Source organism: Rana temporaria, chromosome 3, assembly GCF_905171775.1.
Source record: "Rana temporaria chromosome 3, aRanTem1.1, whole genome shotgun sequence".
Classification (NCBI taxonomy): domain Eukaryota; kingdom Metazoa; phylum Chordata; class Amphibia; order Anura; family Ranidae; genus Rana; species Rana temporaria.
The window spans coordinates 30,675,899-30,702,538 of NC_053491.1; the positions used below are offsets into that span (position 1 = coordinate 30,675,899).

At 47.0% G+C, this 26,640-nt stretch overlaps 1 protein-coding gene across 1 annotated transcript in view; it reads right to left on the bottom strand.

Annotated features, from left to right (window-relative positions):
* Nucleotides 1-26,640, bottom strand: part of SV2B (synaptic vesicle glycoprotein 2B) — a 171,344-nt gene that overhangs the window by 33,874 nt on the left and 110,830 nt on the right. The window contains exons 3-6 of the mRNA XM_040342369.1: nucleotides 18,787-18,967; nucleotides 15,213-15,364; nucleotides 10,410-10,543; nucleotides 3,310-3,399 (exon numbers count right to left, since the gene is read on the bottom strand). Coding sequence (XP_040198303.1) covers nucleotides 3,310-3,399; nucleotides 10,410-10,543; nucleotides 15,213-15,364; nucleotides 18,787-18,967 — 557 coding nt within the window. The remainder of the gene's footprint in view (nucleotides 1-3,309; nucleotides 3,400-10,409; nucleotides 10,544-15,212; nucleotides 15,365-18,786; nucleotides 18,968-26,640) is intronic.

Genomic DNA, 26,640 nt, shown 5'->3' on the forward strand with positions numbered 1-26,640 from the left:
TAATTTACTCGGCGTAACATTATTTTTCACAAAATAGAAAAAAAATTGCGCTAACTTTACTGTTGTCTTATTTTTTTATTCAAAAAAGTGTAATTTTTTATTTTTTTTTCAAAAAAGTTGAGCTTGTAAGACGGTGTGACAAAGTATTGCAACGACCGCCATTTTATTCTCTAGGGTGTCTGAAAATAATATACAGTATAATGTTTGGGGGTTAATTTTCTAGTAAAAAACAAAAATAATTTTAACTTGTAAACAACAGGTTTGAAAATTGGCCCACTCAATTTTACTACTTTATAATAACAGCATTTCCACACTTCAATCGTTCTAAAAAGGAAAAAAAATAATAATAACTTATCCTAAGGGTTACTTTGTTAGAAGGCTTTTCACTGGCCTTTCAGGTCTCTGCCACCTGCGGGTATGGCCGTCATATCCGGTGGTGCCCTGTATCCTGGGAGCTATGTGTCCTTATTACCAGGAGTCAGCGTGGATGGCCACCGCTCGTTCTTGCGAGATTCGCGAAACCGGAAGTGACGCAAATCTCTTCGTTGCCATCACAACGGGGTGGGCACTTCCGACGACGCCGCCCGTTGTGATGGCAACACGGAAGTTTACGGCGCTCCGCGCTGTACATACTGAGTATGCGCGGGAACATGCTGGTAGTTCAGCATCGCCGTATCCAGGAACTGTATGCTTGTGGGCTTCACATGCCCACAAGCAAGATGAAAACTGCCAGTAAGAAATTTTAAAACTACGTTTTTCATACGAAACCTGACATCAGGGGATATATTTGACAAAACAAGTGAGTGTTACATTGAAATTATATAAACTTAAGAGTTGTTTAAAAAAAAAAAAATTAAATTGTCCTTGGAACTCCGCTTTAAGTAGTTAAATATTGGAGTTATTGCCGCAGTTTTTTTACCCTTAGGCGGCTGGCTTTCCGATAAATGTGATCCCTGCGGTGGATTTGCAGCAAAATAATTTTTAGAAGTGGAAGGTGTCCCCCCCTACCCGAATAACCCCGCAACCCCTCCCCCGCTTCCAGGTGGTCCCCGGGCTAACGTTACCGATCGGTAGCTCTGGGAGCACCATCCTGCGCCAGCAGTTTATTCACATAGAGATAAGCAATGGCAAGATGACCACTTTTCATCTCTATGCCCTTGGAGGACAAGAGTAACGTTGACAGACACCACTCCGGTTCTTGAGCCATGTAAACATTTTTTTTTCCCTTAAAGCAAAAGATCTTTTTTTAATCTTTTGCGGTTAAGGGTAAAGGAGAGATTTGGGGTCTTTTAGACCCTAGGGCCCAGATTCACGTAGGAGATATGCCGTCGTATCTCTGAGTCTGAGACGTCGCATCTTGGCGCCTGATTCAAAGAATCAGATACGCCAGAATTTCTCTAGGATACGACCAGCGTAAGTCTCCTACGCCGTCGTATCTTAACTGCATATTTACGCTGGCCGCTAGGGGCGTGTACGCTGATTTACGTCTAGAATATGTAAATCAGCTAGATACGCCTATTCACGAATGTACGCCCGGCCCTCGCAGTACAGATACGCCGTTTACGTTAGGCTTTTTCCGGCGTAAAGTTACCCCTGCTATATGAGGCGTAGCCAATGTTAAGTATGGACGTCGGGCCAGCGTCGAATTTTCCGCCGATTACGTCGTTTGCGTAAGTCGTTCGCGAATAGGACTGTGCGTCATTTACGTTCACGTTGAAAGCATTGGCTTTTTGCGGGTTAATTTGGAGCATGCGCACTGGGATACTTTCACGGACGGCACATGCGTCGTTCGTAAAAATCGTCATTTACGTGGGGTCACAATACATTAGCATAAAACACGCCCACATGTTCCATATTTGAATTAGGCGGGCTTACGCCGGCCTATTTACGCTACGCCGCCGCAACTTTGCTTTGTGAATACTGCACTTGCCTGTCAAAGTTTCGGAGGCGTAGCGTAAAAAGGATACGTTACGCCCGCTCACAAATACGCGCTCTCTACGTGAATCTGGGCCAAGATCTCTCCATAAAGAGGGCCTGTCATGCTGTATTATTATGGCAAGAGATGTTTACAGCAGACCACAGGTTGGACACCCCTGCTTTAACCACTTCCCGCCCGGCCTATAGCCGATTTACGTCCGGGAAGTGGTTTTGAAATCCTGACTGGACGTCCATGGACGTCCTGCAGGATTTCATGCCGCGGCGATCGGTGATGCGGGGGGGGCCCGTCTGACACCCTGCATCTCCGATCTCGGTAAAGAGCCTCCGGCGGAGACTCTTTACCATGTGATCAGCCGTGTCCAACCACGGCTGATCACGATGTAAACAGGAAGAGCCGTTGATGGCTCTTCCTCACTCGCGTCTGACAGACGCGAGTAGAGGAGAGCCGATCGGCGGCTCTCCTGACGGGGGGTTCGCGCTGATTGTTTATCAGCGCAGCCCCCCCTCGGATCGCCACACTGGACCACCAGGGAAGCCCACCCTGGACCACCAGGGAAGGAAAAAAAAAAAAAAAGGGGGGGCAAAAAAAAAAAGTCTGGAAAATAAAAAATGCATTAAAAAATAAAAAAAGATGCCAATCAGTGCCCACAAATGGGCACTGACTGGCAACATGGGTAAATCAGTGCCGCCCCACAGTGTCCATCAGTGCCACCCCACAGTGTCCATCAGTGCCACCCCACAGTGTCCATCAGTGCCACCCCACAGTGCCCACCTATCAGTGCCCATCTGTGCCACCCATAAGTATCCATCAGTGCCACCCATAAGTGCTGCCCATGAGTGCCCATCTGTGCCGCCTATGTGTGCCCATCAGTGCCGCCTATGTGTGCCCATCAGTGCCGCCTATGTGTGCCCATCAGTGCCCCATACCAGCGCCGCCAATCAGTGCCACCTCATCTGTGCCCGTCAGTACTACCTCATCGATGTCCATCTGTACCATCTCATCGGTGCCCATCAGTGCCGCCATATCAGTGCCCGTAATTGAAAACGAAAACTTACTTATTTACAAAAAAATTAACAGATAAAAATAAAAACTTAATTTTTTTTCAAAATGTTCAGTCTTTTTTTAGTTGTTGCGCAAAAAAAAAAATTGCAGAGGTGATCAAATACCACCAAAAGAAAGCTCTGTGGGGAAAAAGGGACGTCAATTTTGTTTGGGTACAGTGTAGCATGACCGCGCAATTGCCATTCAAAGTGCGACAGTGCTGAAAGCTGAAAATTGGCTTGGGCGGGAAGGTGCGTAAGTGCCTGGTATGGAAGTGGTTAAACACTTTTGCATTTGAAGATATTTCCATGTCAATATAAAATGCTTACGGTAAAAACTTTTTCTGGTTCTCCTTTAGCCCTCATATTAGTGTCATGAATCTTCTTCAGTATCATCCAAGCTTCATCATGTTTTCCTGTCTGTACAAAAACCCAAAGAAAATGAATATAGTTACAGGTCTCCTTACATTTTGTAAATGAAAGCCAAGCCTTTATTTTTCACTTTGAGATAGAGAGTGGAGATAGATTAGAAACCCTGTCAGGTTCTCATTGCTGTCTGGGCCCCCAATAGAGAGATTCACTCTCTCCAATTGTCTTGGTGACCATTATCACTGAAAATGAAAATTAAAAGAAAATCCCCAAATCCCAAGTCTTGGGGTGTCACCAGAACAGGAATAAATGAGAAATCTTCCAATGGGGACACTAGTTCTAGTGACTACCAGGGATTTACATTTTGGACCACTTTGGAGGAATTTCCTCTGATTTCAGGTTCTGGATAGTGTTGGGCAAACTTTGCCTGTCTTTTGTGATTTTTGCTGGCTGTTCACCGAATGCACAGTCAATATGTTGGCAAGGAGCGGGGCCAGGAAACCGGCGACCCTGTCCTTAACAATGGATCAGTCATGATCTGTCAATGGGGAAGCCAGGTGGCTCCGCCGCTTGCTTTTATAAGAACTGTAAAATGGAGGAGCCTGCAGTAGGCGGTTAGCCTTCATTGATAGCCGAGTGCGGTGGTGGTGGGCATCAGATCTACTTTGTGGGACATTGTTTTTTTTTAAGGGAATTGTAAAAAATCTGTCTAATGTTTTTATTTATTTTTGACACTTTTTGGGGTTAACAAGAGGCACATACGCATTCACATATGGGGGGGTTGGGATCTGGCAGGGCCCCTTGTTAAAGGGGACTTCCAGATTCCAATAAGTCCCCCACCCGCGGACCCCTACAACCACAGTCCAGGGTTGTGAGGAAGAGGCCTTTGTCCCCATCAACATACGGACAAGGGGCCAGATTCACAAAAGAGATACGACGGCGTATCTCCTGATACGCCGTTGTATCTCTGTGATCCGCCCGTCGTAACTATGCGGCTGATTCATAGAATCAGTTACGCATAGATAGCCCTAAGATCCGACAGGTGTAATTGACTTACACCGTCGGATCTTAGGATGCAATTCTAGGCCGGCCGCTAGGTGGCGATTCCATTGCGGTCGGCGTAGAATATGCAAATGACTAGTTACGGCGATTCACGAACGTCCGCTTTACCCGTCGCTCTAAATTTACGTAGTTTCCGTCGAGATACGCCGTGTAAAACTAAGGCTGCCCTCTAGGTGGTGTAACCCATGTTAAGTATGGCCGTCGTTCCCGCGTCTAAATTTTAAAATTTACGTTGTTTCCGTAAGTCGTCCGTGAATGGCGCTGGACGCCATTTACGTTAACATCGAAACCAATGACGTCCTTGCGACGTCATTTAGCGCAATGCACGTCGGGTAATTTGACGGACGGAGCATGCGCAGTACGTTCGGCGCGGGAATGCGCCTAATTTAAATGGTGCCCGCCCCATTTGAATTAGGCGGGCTTGCGCCGAACGGATTTACGTTACACCGCCGCAAGTTAACAGGTAAGAGCTTTGTGAATCAGGCACTTACGCTGTAAACCTGCGGCGGTGTAACGTAAATGGGATACGTTACGCCGCCGCAGCGTAACGTATTTGTACCTGAATCTGGCCCAAGGTGCCAAGGTGCTTTGGGGGGGAGCGGGCAGAGACGCCTCTGCCCCAAAGCATCCACCCCCACTCCCCCATGTTGAGGGCATGTGGCCTGGTATAGTTCAAGAGGGGGGGGGGGGCTGCTTGCTCATTTTTTTTATTTATTTTGGCTTGAGATTCTTTATTTATTTTAAATAGCCGGGTGCCGGCATTTGCAACTGCGAGTTAATTAAAATTTGACTCATTTTTTTCCCCACTTATGAATGTAAGTTTTGCTGCAGCAGGTTCTATACATGCTACAGATGTTCCACTTTACAGGCAGACTAAGGGGATCCCCCCCCCCCTAGGCACTATATTTAAAGGACATTTTCATTTTTATTGTTTCACTTTAAGCATTATTAAAATTACTGCTCCTTTAAAAACTATAGGGCCAGATCCACAAAAGAGATACGACGGAGTAACTGCTGTTACTCCATCGTATCCCTTGTCCTAACTTTGGAACTGATCCACAGAAGCAGTTTTCCAAAATTAGGCAGAAGATCCGGCATGTGTAATTGAATTACACTGCCGAATCTTAGGATGCAGTACCGCATCCGCCGCTGGGGGCATTTCGAGTCGAAATGCCGTTTCTAGTATGCAAATTAGCACTTAAGGCGATCCACAAAGCTTTTCAGCCTCGTTTTTTCGCCGTAAGTTTTAGCTTGCAAGTGTAAAACTAGGGCTGGTGTTACAAAGTGTAAACTAGTAACACCATGTAAAAGCCCATTCAAGCGACGGCATTTGGTATGCATTCCCGAGGGAGAACTCCACGGCAATTTGTAAAAACAAAACCGGCATGGGTTCCCCCCCAGGAGCATACCAGGCCCTTAGGTCTGGTATGGGTTGTAAGGAGACCCCCCTACGCCGAAAAATCGACGTAGGGGGTCCCCCTACAATCCATACCAGACCCGTATCCAAAGCACGCTACCCGGCCGGTCAGGAAAGGGAGTGGGGACGAGCGAGCGCCCCCCCCCCTCCTGAGCCGTGCCAGGCCGCATGCCCTCAACATGGGGGGTTGGGTGCTCTGGGGCAGGGGGGCGCACTGCGGGCCCCCCCACCCCAGAGCACCCTGTCCCCATGTTGATGAGGACAGGACCTCTTCCCGACAACCCTTGCCGTTGGTTGTCGGGGTCTGCGGGCGGGGGCTTATCGGAATCTGGGAGTCCCCTCAAATAAGGGGGCCCCCAGATACTGGCCCCCCACCCTAAGTGAATGGATATGGGGTACATCGTACCCCTACCCATTCACCTGGAGGCAAAAAGTTAAAGTTATTAAACACACAACACAAGGGTTTTTAAAATATTTTATTAGTCTGCTCCGGAGGCCCCCCCTGTCTTCTTTATTAGCTCTAATACCAGGGGGGGCTTCTTCTTCCACTCTCCGGGGGTCTTCTTCCACTCTCCGGGGGGGGGTTTCTTCTTCTGCTCTCCGGGGGGGTCTTCTTCCGCTCTCCGGGGGTCTTCTTCTATCTCCGCCGCTCTCCGCTGTTGACTCGGCGAACCCCGGTTCTTCTGCAGCTGTCCGGTGCCTTCTCCTTCAGCGCTGGCTGCCTGCTCTCTTCGTGTGTTAGCTCAATTACTAGCAGGCAGCCGGCGCGGTCTTCTGTGACGTCAGGTTCTTCTTCTCCCTTCTTCCGATGTTGACTCGTCGCCTCTTGTCACTGTAATGATGGAAGCGCGCCTTGCATCCCATTTATATAGGCATCACCGTCCCATCATGCTCCGGCAGGTACCCACGTGGTGGGTGCCTACCCACGTGCACCCACCACGTGGGTACCTACCGGAGCATGATGGGACGGTGATGCCTATATAAATGGGATGCAAGGCGCGCTTCCATCATTACAGTGACAAGAGCCGACGAGTCAACATCGGAAGAAGGGAGAAGAAGAACCTGACGTCACAGAAGACCGCGATGGCTGCCTGCTAGTAATTGAGCTAACACACGAAGATAGCAGGCAGCCAGCGCTGAAGAAGAAGGCACCGGACATCTGCAGAAGAACCGGGGTTGGCCGAGTCAACAGCGGAGAGCGGCGGAGATAGAAGAAGACCCCCGGAGAGCGGAAGAAGACCCCCCCCGGAGAGCGGAAGAAGAAACCCCCCCCCGGAGAGTGGAAGAAGACCCCCGGAGAGTGGAAGAAGAAGCCCCCCCTGGTATTAGAGCTAATAAAGAAGACAGGGGGGGCCTCCGGAGCAGACTAATAAAATATTTTAAAAACCCTTGTGTTGTGTGTTTAATAACTTTAACTTTTTGCCTCCAGGTGAATGGGTAGGGGTACGATGTACCCCATATCCATTCACTTAGGGTGGGGGGCCGGTATCTGGGGGCCCCCTTATTTGAGGGGACTCACAGATTCCGATAAGCCCCCGCCCGCAGACCCCGACAACCAACGGCAAGGGTTGTCGGGAAGAGGTCCTGTCCTCATCAACATGGGGACAGGGTGCTCTGGGGTGGGGGGGTGCACCCCTGCCCCAGAGCACCCAACCCCCCCATGTTGAGGGCATGCGGCCTGGCACGGCTCAGGAGGGGGGGGGGCGCTCGCTCGTCCCCACTCCCTTTCCTGACCGGCCGGGTAGCGTGCTTTGGATACGGGTCTGGTATGGATTGTAGGGGGACCCCCTACGTCGATTTTTCGGCGTAGGGGGGTCTCCTTACAACCCATACCAGACCTAAGGGCCTGGTATGCTCCTGGGGGGTGAACCCATGCCGTTTTTTTCTTTGAAAATTGGCATGGAGTTCTCCCTCAGGAATGCATGCCGAGCGACGCTGTCAATTTTTTTATTTTTTTCCCGACGCAACTTTTTTAAGCCGGCGCGATCCACAAAACTCGGTGTAACGTAACTTCGCGCATGCGCAGTACGGCCGGCGCGGGAGCGCGCCTCATTTAAATGGGACTCGCCCCATTTGAATAGGAACGCCTTGCGCCGGCGGAATTTTAGTTACACGGCCTGAAATTTCTAGGTAAGTGCTTTGTGGATCGGGCACTTAGGTAGAAATTTTAAGGCAGTGTAACTTAAATGGGATTTTTTAAGTTGCGCCAGGTTTTTGTGGATCTGGCCCATAGTTTTTAAAATACAATTTTGCATTCATATATTTGTTCCCTAGGGCAGTAGCGGGGCCCCCATACCCTTTTTATGGCAAATTACTTGCATATAAGCCTTCAAAATGGGTATTTTTGATTTCTCATGTTTTCTCATGTTCGGCTCCCATAAACTTCAAAGGATATTGTGGTTCTGGGCCCATCTATTGTTGTGGATATGGGAAAGTGATGGAGAACTCTCCCCAATGAGATATAGATGGCAAAAAAAAATGATTAAAACCCTCCCTATAGCAGGGTATACATAGACTGAAAATCAGCTGGTTCAGCAGGAACTGGCCTACCTTTGGTCTGTGTGTATTTCTGTCTGTTCTGCTTGCATTGAACAGTCATGCAGGAAAGCCAACATTCATTCTCTTGCGGCCAATGGCTGCAAGCACAGATCTGTGTATTCTGGCGGGGGGGAGTCCGACTGTCAGAATACAACAGCGCGGCAGAAGAGATCCCTGCATCACACATCATTTGCATTGACGCGGGGATTGTTTTTTTTATTTTGTTCAACCCATCAATGTATACCCAGCTTTACTTTATCCAAAATGGGGAAAAAAAACATTTTGGGGCAGGTCCACAAAAGGATTACGCGTAATTTTAAATTTTCCGCGTCGTATCTTTGTTTTGTATCCACAAAACAAGATACAACGGCATCTGGGATCGATCCGACAGGCGTACGTCTTAGTACGCCGTCGGATCTTAGATGCAATATTTTGGCGGCCGCTAGGTGGCGTTTCCGTCTAAATCTGCGTTGAGTATGCAAATTAGCTATTTACGGCGATCCACGAACGTACGTCCGGCCGGCGCATTTTTTTACGTCGTTTTCGTTCTGCTTTTTCCGGCGTATAGTTAAAGGTGCTGTTATGAGGCGTACTCAATGTTAAGTATGGCCGTCGTTCCCGCGTACAATTTTGAAAGTTTTTACGTCATTTGCGTAAGTCGTTCGCGAATAGGGATTTGCGTAGAATGACGTCGCCTTCGGAAGCATTGGCTTTTTCCGGGTTAATTTCGAGCATGCGCACTGGGATACCCCCACAGACTGCGCATGCGCAGTTAAAAAAACGTAGTTTATGTCGGGTCACAACGTATTAACATAAAACACACCCCTATTACATCTATTTGAATTCCGCGCCCCTACGCCTCCAGAGATACACTATGCCGCCGTAACTTACGGCGCAAATTCTTTGTGGATTTGAAATTAAAAAAAATACGTTGCGGCGGCGTAGTGGATCTTAGATACGCTGCGCCCGGCGGAAGATTACGCGCAGGTATGTGGATCTGCCCCTTTGCCTTTTTGTTCTACTTTTGGCTCTGTATAAATGTCGGACTCTTTCTTTGAATGGACACTAGAAGAAAGAGTGGCAGTTATGACAGTGACCGGTATGAAAGCTGGTCACATCTACATGGTGTTGGTCTGCCAGTTATGATACCTAAGTGGTATAACTGACAATCTCCTTTCTTTTTGCTGTCATTATGTATTTGTGATTCAGATGTGTTGAACCCTATTCATAACCAGCATTCTTGGTGTACTGGGTATTAATAGGCATTTTCATTTTTTCTGCTGTCTTTGACCTGACTTAATTAAGATGAACTTCAGGAATGTCTACACTTTCTAAAATATACTGGCCTATTATGGGTTAAGTCCAACAGGGTACATACCACCTCATGGAATTTTCTCTTTAATCTACAATTGACAGTTTTGCGGAGTACCAGGAGTACAGCCATCACTATATACACCCAATGCTCTCAAAGGAAAGACTCTACGTTCTTACACTCTAACCGCCCACCTCTCCCCTCTGCTCTCCATTCATAGAAAGCTTTGCATTTTATGAATTGGTTTACATAATACAATCTGTATGCAATTCTGCAGCTGCAGGAGCAGAGACGAGAAGGTCCAGCGTCAGAGTGCTGGATGTATAGCGATAGCTGTACTCCCAGCCCTCAGTAACCATGTAAATTGTAAATTAAAGAGATACGTCCATGAGGTGGCATGCACCTTGAAGGACTTAACCCATAGTAACTCTAACGTTTTAGAAAGTGGCTAAATTTATGAGGTTCAGCTTTTCTTTACAAATAGAGAGAAAAAGTTGCTAGCGCTATAAAAAATGGTATGCTGCATAGTTTAAAATACCTTCTGTACACTTTGAAAAATTATAATTTATTTACAACTTACTTCAGACCTTACTATTATCTACTCTAGATTCTATATCTAACACTAAAAATATACTTTATGATGAAGTAAAGAGTTATTTTATAAAATGAGTCTCACCGCATTACAATGTGATATAGTTCAAAGATAAAGCCAAAAAATAAATAAATAATTACCTCCAGTAAGAAACGCGGGCTTTCCGGCATGAATTTCAGGGCGATAATAGAGGCTAAGCAGGGCAGGACACATATAATCACAAACACTCTCCAGCTGTGGAAGTGGTAGTGAGTTCCCATACTGAACCCCCATCCTAAAAAAAAATAGAAGTTAAAAGATATAGTATATGGATAGCATCAATGGTATGGTTACCTAAAGTAGTATTAAAGCTAAATTCCATGAATGTAGCTACTTTGTAAAAACTGCAGGCATACCAGTCAGTCCAATGAGGTGCCCGCCTCCTCGTAGACTTAACAGTATTATTTACGGGCATATTTATTGTGCTCCAGAAAGATCACTTCCAGAGCTTCCACGCATTCACCGTGGTCTCAGTTCCTTTACGAGCAGAGTCACTGCCCATTTACAGAAGCCTGTGTAATATGTAAACTCATTCACAAAATACAAAGGCTTCTGTGAATCGCTGTCAGGTCACCTGTGGCCAGGTGACAAGTGCACCCCGTTAGGGTCAGGGATGCACCACAGGGTAGTGAACCCTTTAGCCAACTGCTGCGAACAGAGAGGAAGCGTGAGCCCAAGATTCCCTAGGGCACGGAGTCTAAGACCCAGCTTGGTGTTCACCAGAGCCTCTGGTGGTGAGGATGGCCTTCGCTGCAGCTGGATCCAGGTCACGACCCCTGGGGTCCCCTAGGTCACGCGCCGCAGGGAGAGAGGGGAAGCAGCAACCAGGACAAGCAATAGTGATGAGTAAGCCGAGGTCAGGGCAACAGGCAGACAAGGGTAACCGAGGGACAGGCAAAAGGTCAGGGAAACCGGCAAGCAGGAGTGGTCAGATACGAGCCAAAATCGGTACACAGGAAGGTAAACTTAGCACACAGCAGACAGGAACTCAAGCTACAAACAAAGATTGAACAGCAAAGCAGACTAGCAGTGCAGTGGTTAATATAGGCTTCCTGGGATGGCCTGGGGTGGAGCCATACAGGGAGGAAGGTGATAAAAGACAGCCAGGAAGAGAGTCAGGCCTCTAATGAACATATGGAGACAGGTAAGCTGCCAGAATTTATTGTATATCCATGACAATCGCCCATTGCAGAGGGGAGTGGAGGGCATAGCTGCTGTGTGTGCTTGTCACCTCTCACAGCCGGAATGTGTCATCTAGAAGTGAAATAAACTTGTCACATAAGTAATAGAGATAAGTCCCGGAGGTGACATACACATAATTGGAATTAACTCATAGTGTGCCTTCAATTTTTGCAAAGTTCCTGAATTCCTGAAATTACGCTTTAAACCCTCAGGGGTTAACACATTAAGCACAATAAATCAAACAATTCCCAGTAAACTTTTTGTTAACAGTTTACAGCTGTTGCAGTTTACAATGTTCAATGCTTCTGGCTTCTGCTCTCTCAGCCTTTCTTCTTTGAACCTCTTGTCTTCACAGGAAAGAGTTAACAGTCGACAGTGCAGTCTCCAGTCAGTCTTTTGGATTGGTGAAGGGAGGGGAGAAGAGGTGGGAGAAGCAGGGAAGTGCATTGTCATCCTAGGCTATGGGGCTGTGTGTTTCTATTGATGCACACAGTGTAAGGAGACACAACTCTAGACCCTGCATGCAAGAGTGGCTTCAAAGAACACTGCCAGAAAGGAGCCACCCTCCTGAAACACGAAACCTGGGGCAGCGGTCATGGCAGCAGCTTAAACTGCAACATAGACAAGGAATATAAAATAAAGAAACTGCATAATCAGAATGTGATTAAATCAGCTGCAAAATAAAGAAACTGCATAATCAGTATGTGATTAAATCAGCTGCTGAATGTACTTAAAAGTCTGAGGGTTTAATATCGCAAAATCTGGTTTTCATTATGTTTGGTTTTTGCCTCACTGTATACAGTTTTCAAAGGCAATTTATATTTTTGCAATTAGCAGCACGGCTGTCAGCTAGCCATGCACACTCCATCAGTTGGCCATTGGGCTACCTATCAGGTCTGCTGAAGGCAAAGCCAACTCAAGGAGTCCCCAGGCAATAACCTTTGCAACAGATTCAGAAAAATAAAAATATTGGCTTGAAAAAAACACAATGGGGCTTGATACCAAATATATATTGTTGGGTTTACATACATTTTAAGAAGACAAATGCTGTCATTGCAGTGTAGTGTTGCCTGGTGTAGGGATGGGCTAACCTGTTCTTACTTGGCTTGGGCCATTCTTGTGGCACACCGAGTGATTCTTTGCATGGGCTGCCCAGGGTTCCCCTGCTTGTAAGGCTCCTTTCACATTGAGGCGTTTTTCATGCGGTACAGCGCTAAAAATAGCGCTGCTATACCGCATGAAAAAATCGTGCCCTGCAGGCTTCAATGTGAAAACCTGCATCTTTGGAGTGGTATGGGAGCGGGATGTTTACCGCTCCTATAGCGCGCCTTCCCGTTGAAATCAATGGGAAACCGCGGTAATACCGCCCGCAATGCGCCTCTGCAGAGGCGCATTGCGGGCGGTATTAACCCTTTTTTGGCCGCTAGCGGGGGTTAAAAACGCAACGCTAGCGCCCGAATATCGCGGTAAATACGACGGTATATCGGCACTACAAATAGCGCGGCTATACCGTCACCGCACCTCCACTGCCCAATGTGAAAGCAGCCTAAGGGTGGAATACTAACACATCTACCTTCTGGAACACCCAGGGCCAGGCTCAGCCTGGTCTATTTTGAACCTGTGTCCTCTATCCAGCCCATTATACCTGTTTATATACCTATCCTTATTCATCCCCGAGCAGAAGCCACTGCCTAGGAGTAAACTACAATTGGTACAGGAATGCAAGACCAGTCCAGACCTTTAAAGGGTGATAATTTTACTTAAGTATAGTGGTAGAACATTTTGTCATACAGGGTGATGACAGAGGCGGCTCTTTAATTAGGCAAATTAAGTGGTCGCCTAAGGCCTCAAACTCACAAGGGCCTCGCAGCTCTTTAATTTGCCTGTGATCAATCACTGATGTCAACTCCGGTGGCTCCATTTTCCCCTGCTGGGACTCAGTGGCCCCTTACATTGGTGGTGAGTGCGTAGGCAGTCTTCAGACTCCAGTGCAGGCAGCACTCAACCGCAGCGGCAATGCAGAGGGAGGGGAAGTCAGAGGAATATGGTTCCTCTATGGTTTCCTGAGTCACTGGGGCAGCGATCCCATTGGATGCTGACTGCCCGTGTGACTCTGACAACCATCTAGGGTGTGGCAGAGTTTATTTAGGACCCTGGCCCCTGGGTTTGGCACGCATTTTTGCAAAGTGGCTAGAGTAGGGAAAGAGCAGCTGTCTGTCAGGGAAAGTGATAGCAGCAGGGAAAGGTTCCAGATAAGTAGGGACTTACAATACTGTCCTGTAGCCTCCTCTCTGCGACCAGACCAATCAGGCCGCATTCCATCCTCTGATGACAGATGCTGTCGGTGCATCTTCACCCGCTGAGTTTACCTGCAACCAGACTTTGTGTCTTTACTACCGCCGCCCCTGATGTACCTACAAGTGGGAAGAAGTATCCCCATCTATGGTGGAGGTCAGAATACTAAGATAATTGGTGTAATGCAGCTGGCTTTGTCAAATGGTGTTGGCCACAAAACTAAGTAGGTAGCATTAAAGAGGCGGTCAAACAGCCTCAATTAAAGGAACCCTAAGCAACATCTGAAGAAACCCTAGTGTTCCAAGAAATCCTGATTGAGAATGACTCCTATGATGGGTTGTGCCTCATTCTTGTATGTTTCAGTGTTTTTTTTTATATAACTACAAGGGTGGAAGTATGGCTAATCGAGTCCTAGGGAAGGGTGGAAGTCTTATATGCACAGTTTGGTTATCAGTTGCGATGCGTCCATAGAGGGCGCAGGAGCGCCGCCCCCTCTCTCCTGCACCGTTCTATCACCAATAGATAGATTCATGCATTGCATTAATCTATCTATTGTCGTCACTGTCGCCCCTTATTCAGGTGTACGGCCCCTTGTTGGGCGCCGGGCATCTGAATTACAGCGACAGGGGTGTTTTTGGAAGCCCCTGATTAGAGCCGTTGGCTCTAATAAGCATCCTCATTTGAGTGGTGGGCTCTAATAGGCTTCCAAACTGGTAAACAGCGGGCGCAATGCTGTGTGTTCGCTGTTTACACAGTTTTGTGTTAGGGAAGCGAATAAATCGCTTCTCTAACACTATACCGCCTCTCAGCCAATCAGGTGCTCAGGTCTGGTTACCCTGTCCCCTGATTGGCTGAAGCGACAGGCACTGTGATTGGACGCCTATAAGTCGTCCAATCATAGCAAAGATGATGGGAAGAGGATGGGAGAAGACATGGAGGACTCGAAGCGTGGAAGACAGCGCCGAGACAGGTAAGTGTCGGGCGAGGGGGCACACTGCCAGCACTTGATGGGGCACACTGGCGGCAATTGATGGGGCACACTGGCGGCAATTGATGGGCACAGTGGCGGCAATTGATAGGCACAGTAGCTGTGCTTGATGGGCACAGTGCCTGCGCTTGATGGGCACAGTGGCTGCGCTTCATGGGGTTTTTTTTTTTCAGTTTGTTTGCGCCCTCTCAAGAATTTTGAGCAGCAGCTGTTGGTTATGTTTGCAGGAATGGCCAGTTTGCTTCATCAGATCTACCCAACTCCTAGCTAGTCATGGCTGAAACGTTCTCCTTATCAATATATCTGTAAAATATGTATAATAGTTGCTTATTTGGAACAGAGACATCAGTTAAGTAGTTAGAGGCGTAAAGTACAGTTACTAGATCTAAGAAGCATGCCTTCCCCTTCAATCCTTGCCATCCTTCACTTGTCCACTTACCATAGTGTGGGATAATGCTCCAAGCCATTGCCGATGCATAGATCGCGCCAATCATCCAAAACATACAAAGCCAGCTTAAGTGCTCCCCTCTCTTCTCACGAGCCAGAAATTCAGAGAAATAGGCAAAGACAATGGGAAGGGACCCTCCAATACTGTGTAATAGAAGTGCATCATAAACTGGCATGTAACAAATACTAACTTAAAAAAAGTAAAACAAAATTAGGAAAATTAAATACGAGATATATCACTGGAAATGTAAAACACATAATAGATCATAGTTGCTATCTGTCCCTAACACACATGAAAACACCCAACAATTTGGTAGGAACAGAGGGCCAAATTCTCAAAAATCGTGCGTAACTTAACTTTAGGGAGTTAAGTTACACTGCCGCAATTTTCCGAAATTAAGTACCGATTCTCAAAGCACTTACCCGGAAAATTGCGGCAGCGCAACTTAACTCCGTCCGTCGCAAGGCGTTCCAAGTTTAAATGGGCGATTCCCATTTAAATTAGGCGCGCTCCCGCGCCGGACGTACTGCGCATGCGTGTGACGTCATTTTTCCCGACGGGCAGCGCGCAAACGTAATTTACGCCAGGCTTTGTGGATCGCGACGGGACAATAAAGTTGCGTCGGGAAAAAAAAAATACGCGCCGGGAAAAAAAATTCAAATTTAAAAAAAAATCGCGGCGACCGAAAAAAAGGTCTGATTTTACATGGTGTACTAAATTTACACATTGTAGAACCAGACCTAGTTTTGCGCAAGCAAATCGTAACTTACGCAGAAACCACAATGCTTAAAAGCTTTGTGGATCTGCTTAAGTCCTCATTTGCATACGCAAAGCGGCATTTCAATGAGAAATGCCCCCAGCGGCGGATGCGGTACTGCATCCTAAGATCTGACAGTGTAAGTCTCTTACAGATGTCAGATCTTCTGCCTATCTTTGGAAAACTGCTTCTGAGTATCAGTTCCAAAGACAGGCACAGGGATACGCAGGCTGAACAGCAGTTCCGCCTGCGTATCTCCTTTGAAGATTTGGCCCATATTGCCTTTATTCTGTAACAATTTACTGATATGTATTTGTAAAACTTTTTTTATTTTATTTTTTTGCAGAGTATTGTGTAGGTATCAGTTACTGTTATTATATCTGGTTAGGTTTCAATGTTCTCCTGTTAGATTGCCTAGTAAACTATGTGGGCCTGTGCCTCTCTGGTACTAACCATGTACACACATTATAGGGACCAATATTAAATGTATCAATTTTCTAAGAATTAATAACATCACTGTAACAAAGGTCATCTCAATTTTTTCTAAGTATCTCAGATACATACCAAAACTACCTGTAATGCCGTGTACACACGATCAGGCTTTTGTCCGGCCAACAGCACATCGGAATTCTGACGGAATTACATCAGAGTAAAAGAGAACATGTTCTATATTTAAACTCTGATGGAATTCATTGAAATTTCCGATGAAATTTCTCCGATGGGGCATACACACTAGGGTTGTCCCGATACCACTTTTTTGAGACCGAGTACAAGTACCGATACTTTTTTTCAAGTACTCGCCGATACCGAATACCAATACTTTTTTTTTTAATGTGACAGTATTTTTTTTTTTTTTTACACAATTTTTTTTTTTTACTATTTTTTTTTTACAGTGATTTTTTTTTTAGAGGGGGTGGGGGGGTAGTGGATTGTCAGTGTGTTTTTTTATTATTATTATTATTATTATTATTATTATTATTATTTACATTTTATTTTTTAAATAATTTATTGCACATTTTTATTTTATTTTTTTTAATTAGCCCTGTTGGGGGGCTTTGGTGAGATATCAGGGGTCTTAACAGACCTCTGACATCTCCCCTTTAAGACAGAGAAAGGGACTAGGGACACAGATTCCCCAGTCCCTTTCTCTGCAGCCTCAGCTGAAATGAATGGAGAGAAGCTCCTCTCCATTCATAAACTGAAGCATCGTAAACACAGGTTACGATGTTTCAGTTATATGAATGGACAGAGTCAGTAATCACTGACTCTGTCCATTTGGAAAAGGTAGGAGCCGGCTTTAGCGGCTCCTACCTCCGCTCTCCATCCTGACATATTGAGGGTGGAGAGCGGCACAGAGGGGGAGCGGCATGGAGGGGGAGAACGGCACAGACGGGGAGAAGACGGCACGGAGGGGGAGAACACATCATGGGGGAGAGCGGCACGGAGGGGGAGCGGCATGGACGGGGAGAAGACATCACGGGGGAGAGCGGCATGGAGGGGGAGCGGGATGGACGGGGAGAAGACATTACGGGGGGAGAGCGGCATGGACTGGGAGAAGACATCAGGGGGAGAGCGGCACGGAGGGGGAGCGGCATGGATGGGGGGAGAGCGGCACGGACAGGGAGAAGACATCACGGGGGGAGAGCGGCAGGGACGGGGAGAAGACATCACGGGGGAGAGCGGCACGGACGGGGAGAAGACATCACAGGGGGAGAGCGGCACGGACGGGGAGAAGACATCAAGGGGGGAACAAGACGGCACAGGGGAGAAGACATCGGGGGGGGGAGACAACGCAGAGAAGACTTGTAACTCCCCCCACCACCCAATACCTGACTGTACAAGTATCGGATGAAGCAAGTACTCGGGAAATGCTTGGTATCGTTCCCGATACCGATACTAGTATCGGTATCGGGACATCCCTAATACACACGATCGGAATTTCCGTTCGTTTGACTTTTCCATCGGAAATTCCGATCGTGTGTATGAGGCTTAAAGTGGATGTAAACCCGAATTTGTATTTGTTTTTATTTTTGATGTCACAATGTACAGTATAAGATTTCCTATCATCTGTGCCCAGTCTTGCCACACAGAGTTAATCCAGCTCTGAGCAATTCTCTTTTATTGTTCAGTGAAATAAAAGGACTTACAGAGAAAAACCTTAGTCCATTCCGCCCCCTTGCTGTGACAGGTTATATACATATTTCATGCACTAGTCTGGAGACAGGCATTATTTTTTAATTCCCACCCCCACTCCTTTTCTGAAGTCATGTGGTTACTTTTCTGGATTTTGACTGGATGTTAGTGATCATAGCAGAATTTAGTGTAAGGAATACATAGGAAAAAATGCATGTTGACAAGAGGAGTGTAGAGGTGGGCGGGGAGTCTACTGACATCACAACTCCACCCACAGAGCTCCAGACAACAGATCCACCCACAGAATCTGCAGTTTTTCAGTTCTTATAACAGACAGAGGGGAGACATTTGACAGGTAAGGATACATGCAGGAGGCATCTATATCCTTATAGATCAGCACTATGGCAGTAGTTTAGAAAGGATGAGAGCAGGTTTACATCCACTTTAAGTGGTCATAAAGTTATGACTGATCAGTGTATGCAGCGCCACACAATTACAACATGACAAAGCTCATCCAATCTCAGAGCAGTTCATATTTTAATACCAGAATAAATATCAATACCAAATGGGCCTGATATTGTTGGCAAATTCCATATCTGTATTTATAATTTTATAATCAATACATCCCTTAAGCGTTATATAATGTGGGTTTAAAACATCCATTCAAACACTTACCCGAATCCAGAAATAAGGCGGCAGAAAAGGAAGAGTCCATAGCCCTGGACGAAGGAGGACACAAATGAAAAGGCAGCATTGATGGTCAATGATATGAGGAGACATTTCTTCCTGCCCAGCTTGTCTGCCAGTCCACCCCAGACAAATGCGCCCACCATCATTCCCAGGTATACTATTAAACCTGTTGGAGACATGAAAAGAGGCAAGTCAATCATCGTTTATGTAAAAGATAAATTCCTGACACTAAGGCCTCATACACACGATAGGTTAACCAGAGGACAACGGTCTAAAGGACTGTTTTCATCGGTCCAAACCGATCGTGTGTGGCGCCATAGGTTATTTAACCATAGGTTAAAAAAAAGCCAACTTGCTTTTAATTTAACCTATGGATTCCTAACTGATGGGAAAAAAACGATCATTAGTAGGCACAACCATCGGTTAAAAATCCACCAATGCTCAGAATCAATTCGACGCATGCTTGAAAGCTTTGAACTTCGTTTTTTTCAGCACGTCGTTGTGTTTTACGGCACCGCGTTCAGACACGATCGTTTTTTTAACTGATGGTGTGTAGGCGCGACGGACCACCAGTCAGTTTCATCGGTTAACCTATGACAACGGTCCTTTAGTGCTTTCGGCATATACCACTTTCTCCCAGTCTATAGATATCACATATTCCAACCGCTATCAACAACAAACAAGACGATCCTCATTTGTTTGCTGAATATGAAAACTGTTTATTAGAACAAGAATACAGGTCTTATATACAGTTAGTGTGGGACCTTTTCTTTCAGGCACCTTTTCAAAGTTGCTGCAACTTTAAGTCGCACCGATTTGAACGGGTGCCAATGGGGTGTGACTTCTCATGTGATGTCCAAAATCACACAAGTGTGAATGGAGCCTGAGAGCCTGCCAGGGCTGGGACAAAAATTTGGCACTGGACTTCATCCAGACCGGCCCACTTTGACAGGTATCTCCCATGGCGGCCGGACAAAAATGGCCAGCCACCCAACCCCCCCCTCCCCCTTCACTAACCATTAGCCATTCTACTTTATTACATGATGCTCTGGTCCCCCATGCGCCTCTATCCCCCCCATGATGCTCTGGTCCCCCATGTGCCTCTATCCCCCCCATGATGCTCTGGTCCCCCATGTGCCTCTATCTCCTCCATGATGCTCTGGTCCCCCATGTGCCTCTATCCCCCCCATGATGCTCTGGTCCCCCATGTGCCTCTATCTCCTCCATGATGCTCTGGTCCCCCATGTGCCTCTATCCCCCCCATGATGCTCTGGTCCCCCATGTGCCTCTATCTCCTCCATGATGCTCTGGTCCCCCGCAGCGCTCACCTCCTCTCCCTGGCTAGTTAACTTCAGCGTGACTGAATACAGAATGCTCCTCCGGAGTCGCACCGAGAAGCTCATCATATGATCCAGAAGGAGAGTGGCCACACACAGCTGTGACATAAGCTTCCTTGGCACTCGTTCTCCTGGTCTTTCCTTCCCCCGCTCTCCAACCTGTCTGCTGCCGCAGAGAATCTATATGGAGAGCGGGGGAAGAAAAGACCAGAACAAGTGCCGAGGAAGCTTATGTCACAGCTGTGTGTGGCCGCCGTCCTTCCGGATCCTATGATGAGCTTGTCAATGCGACTCCCAAGGAGCATATCTGTATTCAGTCACGCTGAGGTTAACTAGCCAGGGAGAGGAGGTGAGCGCTGTGAGGAGGCAGAGGGGGTGAGCGCTGTGAGGAGGCAGAGGAGGTGAGCGCTGTGAGGAGGGAGAGGAGGTGAACGCTGCGGGGAGGGAGAGGAGGTGAACGCTGCATGGAGGGAGAGGAGGTGAACGCTGCAGGGAGGGAGAGGAGGTGAACGCTGCGGGGAGGGAGAGGAGGTGAACGCTGCGGGGAGGGAGAGAAGGTGAACGCTGCAGGGAGGGAGAGGAGGTGAACGCTGCGGGGAGGGAGAGGAGGTGAATGCTGCAGGGAGGGAGAGGAGGTGAACGCTGCGGGGAGGGAGAGGAGGTGAACGCTGCGGGGAGGGAGAGGAGGTGAACGCTGCAGGGAGGGAGAGGAGGTGAACGCTGCGGGGAGGGAGAGGAGGTGAACGCTGCGGGAAGGGAGAGGAGGTGAACGCTGCGGGGAGGGAGAGGAGGTGAACGCTGCGGGGAGGGAGAGGAGGTGAACGCTGCAGGGAGGGAGAGAGAGAGGAGCAGAGAGGGGCGGCGGTCTGCTGTCACTGAAGCCAGCCCACTGAGCCATCGGCCCACCGGGAAACTCCCTGTAGTCCCGATGGCCAGTCCATCCCTGGAGCCTGCCATCTTCTTTTCAGTGGCAGAATCTCTTTACGGTACATAGTCTCAGCAATCCATTTTCAGTTATTTGCAAGTTGCTTGACCTGTGATAATCCCCCTTTGTCACTTTACTATAACCACCATGCAATAAAACATTATGCAATGACGGTATTTTCCATGCATTTTTAAATGCATTTTCCTCAATTTTCTTGGGTTCAAAATGGACAGATTGAGGGTACTTTGGCTCTTTATAATTCTGGGGTTCATGCACGTAATCTGCCTTATTTTACTAACACTGAAGAAATGTATAAGGTGCAGAAAACAAAAACAAAAAAAACGGCATATATTTTGGTGATTACAGTGTATTTTTCCCCATTCCCACCAATTACATTCAATTCCAAGTGTCATTTTCCAAAGTGGTTTTGATTCTGATTGGTCGTTGTGGAAAAAATATCAACTGACATGTTGACACTTTGGCCCAATGAAACATAAATTCTGATTAGCTGCCACCAGTCACTGCTGGTTGTGTATTGCTGTTTTTATTCTTTTTTAAAGAAGTCTGGTTGTTGCTTTATTTTTATTTTTTTAAACCATAACCATTAGAGAACACCACGTTGGCTTTTGAGATGATGTTAATTTTATGCGTTGTGAACAAACAAAAAATAAATAAAAAATTCATTGTTTCCACTAAACAGGTCTGAAAAGCAAATATGTGAGCTGTCCAGGTTGAACCGTGATCCATAGTGATCCTGTCTAGAGATGGGAGGACAGGGAAAAAAAAATTGAAAATTTGAGAAATATTTTTCCCCATTTTTTTGGAAAGCCTGATTTTGTTTAGATTTTTCCAAAAAAAAATATATAAAAAAAAGTGTAAAATATGTTCTTTTACAATATTAAGTAACATGTCTATGACATGGTATTCAAACTATATAACATGAAAACCTTAAAGATGTATGGGACTTTATGTGAAGTATTAAATTATTATGTTCTCTCAGCTGAAGACAAGCAAATCCTGGAATACAGTTCAAGTAACACTGTACTTCTCATAGCAGTTATCAAACAAGAGAAATATACATATCCATTAGGGGGCACTGCAGGGGAAAGGCAGATTAGTTTGCTTGTGGGCTTAATCCTGTACCTCCTACAGCTGGGTGATTTGCGGCCAGCTTCCCGGCCTGTTCCTTAGTAACCAGCAGTTTACAGTGGCCCAGATTCAAGAAGCAATTGCGCCTGTGTAACCATAGGTTACACGGCGCAATTGCTTACTTGCTCCGGCGTAGCGAATGCTCCTGATTCAGCAACATCGCTACGCCAACTGCAGCCTAAAATCTGCATGGCATAAGGCTCTTATGCCACGCAGATTTTAGGCTGCATTCTAGCGATGACCGCTAGGGGGCGCTCCCATTGTGATCTGTGTATAGTATGCAAATTGCATACTAACACCGATTCACAACGTTGCGCGAGCCCTGCGTACGCAAATTACGTAGTTTGCGTACGTCGGGTTTCGTGTAACGTTACACATCCTAATAGCAGGCGCAGCCAATGCTATAGAATACCCGGCGTTCCCGCGTCGCGACGTTTGAATTTTACGTCGTTTGCGTAAGTGAATCGTGAATGGCGCTGGACGCCATTCACATTCACTTTGAAGCAAATGACGTCCTTGCGACGTCATTTGCCGCAATGCACGTCGGGAAAGTTTCCCGACGGAGCATGCGCTGTACGCTCGGCGCGGGAGCGCGCCTAATTTAAATGATTCCCGCCCCCGGCGGGATCATTTACATTGCGCGCGCTTACGCCGGGCAATTTTGCCGGCGCGCCCTCGCAATTTACGGAGCTACTGCTCCGTGAATCGAGGGCAGCGCAAAATATTTGCGTGGGCGCAGGGCAAAATCGTTGCCCTGCGCCTGCGCAAATAGAGCGCAAATCTACTTGAATCTGGGCCAGTGTGTTTAAAGAGCGAAAAAAAACGTAAAATGCAAAATGCATGAACACTGCATGCAAAAATGCATTAAAGTCGAGAGTTTAAAAAACACAAAACGCACTGCATAATGTGCCTGAAAAATTCATCAAGCGCAGCCAAATAAATGTGAACCTAGACTAAAGGCCCGCACACGATCAGACTTTTTGACAACAAACCTCAGACGGACCTGTTTTTGCAGTCAACCCGTGTGTACGCTCCATCGGACAAACTTTTTCGCTTTTTCAGACAAATGTTCGCTGTGAGAATGGACAAACTTTCCGGCAACAAATGTCCTACATTGGCTAATCCGATCGTGTGTACACAAGTTCATCGGACTAAAGTCCAAACTACAAACACGCATGCTCAGAACCAATTCTAAAGATCAGACAACAATAGCAGAAGTTCCCCAAAGGGTGGCGGTAAAGAGCAGAAAAAACACGTAGTACGGAGTTTTAGGGGATGATAACTTGGACGGGGTAAGAAAACTATGGGATGCCCAATTTGAAAAAGTCCAAACACAGAATAAGGGACTACTTCCTCCTTATTTACACAGATCTATCCTGAGACCTGCTCTGTAACGCTAAACAGGTAACCTGTAAAGAAAATAAAAATTATGAGTTGGCTATAGAGATTTTTAAGCACCGAAATTTGGCTCCATTCCCCGAGTGGGCACAATTTTCAAGCATGACATATTAGGTATCCCTTATTTATGAGTCCCCAGAGTTTTCCCTTACATCAGAGTCTGCAGAGTCCCCCCTTACAGTATAAGGGAACTCTGCGGATTCAGATGTAAAAGGGGAACTCTGCGGATTAACTTCATTTGATTAGAAATGTTATTTAATTGTCAAATATATGTATAGTTACTTTATACTATAAAAAAAATGCTGTGCTGCTAGAAATTACAGGGCCCCGTACAGCCTACCTGGCGGGGCCCCCACCAATATATCAAAACAAGATTTTCACAAAAAATACACAAAAATCATTATTAGCGGACACAAACATAATAGAGAACCTGTGTGAATTAGCCCTTTTTTTATTTATTTTTATAATGTATAATTTTTTTTTTTATTTACAATTAATTTTTTTAACAGGACAAGGAAGCCAACAGTGTCACGAGAGGGGGGGGGTGCATCATAGTGACGGGGGGTGCACATGGGGGGGGGGGGGTCAGAGGTAGGCAGAACAAGAAGGGGGATCGTGTGGGGGGGGGGCAATTACAGGAACGATGCCCTGTGTCTCTCCCTGCAGCAGCTGAAAGCCAGCGGGAGGGAGAGAAACCGACTTTCAGCAACTGCAGGGCATCTTTCTGTAATTGCACCTCTGCCCGACCTCACCCATTCCTCCTGCTGTTTGGGCCCCCCTGTGTGCCCGGGCCCCCTACAGGAGGACTGGTGGTCTGCCCCTATCAGCAGCCCTGTGTGCCACTTAAGTGTTCAGGTTTGACTTGAAGAACAGGTGGCAACCATAGTCTCTGCTAAAAAAAAAACATATATAATGTTTGGGAGTTCTGAATAATTTTCGAGCCCCAAAAAAATGCAGATTTTTACATGTTAGGAGCGAAGTGGCAGAATTGGTCCAGATGCAAAGACCATCCAGGCAACATAGAGTTACACCATGAAGGGCGCAGAGGGTGTACACTGCAGGTGGTGTACTGAGAACTGCTGACAGTGTATACTGGTAGACAACAAGCAGTCTGCACTGTAGAAGCCCTTTACATTCCATGCCAAGTCTAATTTTAGCCATGCCCATTAGAATGTAATCCTGTTAAGCAAACAAACAGGCAAGAGGTGGTCTGAAAGCACATTAGTGAAAGTCTCCGGGGAGTTGTGACTCAGCCTGCCCAGCATCTGACTATGGAATCATCTCCATTCTGACACATTGTTAGTAGAATGCTGCAAGAATGCAACTTTCATTACAGCAATGTGTTATGACAAGGTGGACCTGGCTGCTCGGGAAAAAAAATTGGTGCCATCTGGAAGATCATATCATTATTTTTTTTTTCTACTTGAAGGTTTTTATGACTTTGAGAAAATTGCTCTAAACTAGAAAGTTTATACCGGTACCATCATTAAAAATAATTTTATGACCCCCGAAGATGGAGGAGTTCAATTAAAAGTTTTGGTATAAGAATATTGTCCTGTAATTGCTGCCCGAGGACACAATGGCCAGATTATGCTCCGCCATGCAAATGTGTTCTTCATTAGTGACCTATATGGTACTAGTTCCAGCTAGATGGGTGACCATGGAGAGGATTTTCTTGGTGGCAGGCTGTATAATAAGCTTTGTGCAGTACTGCGAGGGTGTGATTTAACCACTTCAGCTCGGGAAGGATTTACCCCTGCTTAAAGTGGAGTTCCACCCATATAAAAGTCAGCAGCTACAAAAAGTGTAGCTGCTGACTTTTATTAACCACTCCAGCCCCAGAAGAATTTACCCCCTTCCTGACCAGAGCACTTTTTGCGATTCGGCATTGCGTCGCTTTAACCACTTAAAGGGTCACTAAAGGCAAACTTTTTTTTTTTTTTTTAAATAACAAACATGTTATACTTACCTCCACTGTGCAGCTCGTTTTGCACAGAGTGTCCCCTAACCCTGTCTTCTGGGGTGCCTCGGTGACTGTCTCGGCTCCTCCTCGCAAAAGCTTTCCACCTTTATGCGAGCTTGCATGGTGGAAAGCTTTTGCGAGCGCGCTCCCGTGATACAGCGGCGGGCATAGCCGCCGACTGTATCACTCGGCCCCGCCCCCCCGTCACGCCGCGTCATCTGCTGTGATTGACAGCAGCGCCAGCCAATGGCTGCGCTGCTATCAATCCGTCCAGCCTAGCCAATCAACGGCCAGGCTGGGAACCGAAGAGGATCATGTGGACGCGTGCGGGACTTTCGAGGGGTCAGGTAAGTAAAACGGGGGTTCGGGGAGGGGGCGGTACTGTCGGATGTTTTTTCACCTTAAAGGGGTTTTCCACCTTTTTTTTAAGTTTATTAAAAGTCAGCAGCTACAAAAAGTGTAGCTGCTGGCTTTTAATAAACAGACACTTACCTGCTCCACGGCTCCAGCGACGCGCCGGCCGGGGCTCTGCTCCTCGCCCCCCCTCGCCGGCCGGCGTCTTCATTCTTAGTGTGGGCACCCGGCAGTGACAGCTTTCGGCTTCACGGCCGGGCACCCACTGCGCATGCGTGAGCGGCGCGGCGCCGTCCGATTGGACAGGCGCTCGCCTACAGGGAGGGGCTGTGAAAAGGCAATTAAGCTAATCGCCTTTCCAGCCCCTCAGCGGAAGGAGGAAGTGGGACAGGAAGTCCCCTTCTCCTGAAGCCCCCACTCCCCCCCCAAAAAAATTACATGCCAAATGTGGCATGTAAGGGGGCGAGGAGTGGGTTAAGAGGAAGTTCCATTTTTAGATGGAACTCATCTTTAATGCATAGGATGCTTTAAGGTGAAAAAAACATTTACCTTTACAACTATAAACTATAAACGTCAGCAGAATGGCACAGCTGGGCACTGGCACGTACAATTACATCGCCTTTCAGAGCCCAGGCGTGGGTCGCGTGTGATCGCGTCCGATGCTCCTTGACCGTGGGACCCGCGGACACGAACACCGCCGGTGTCCCGCGATC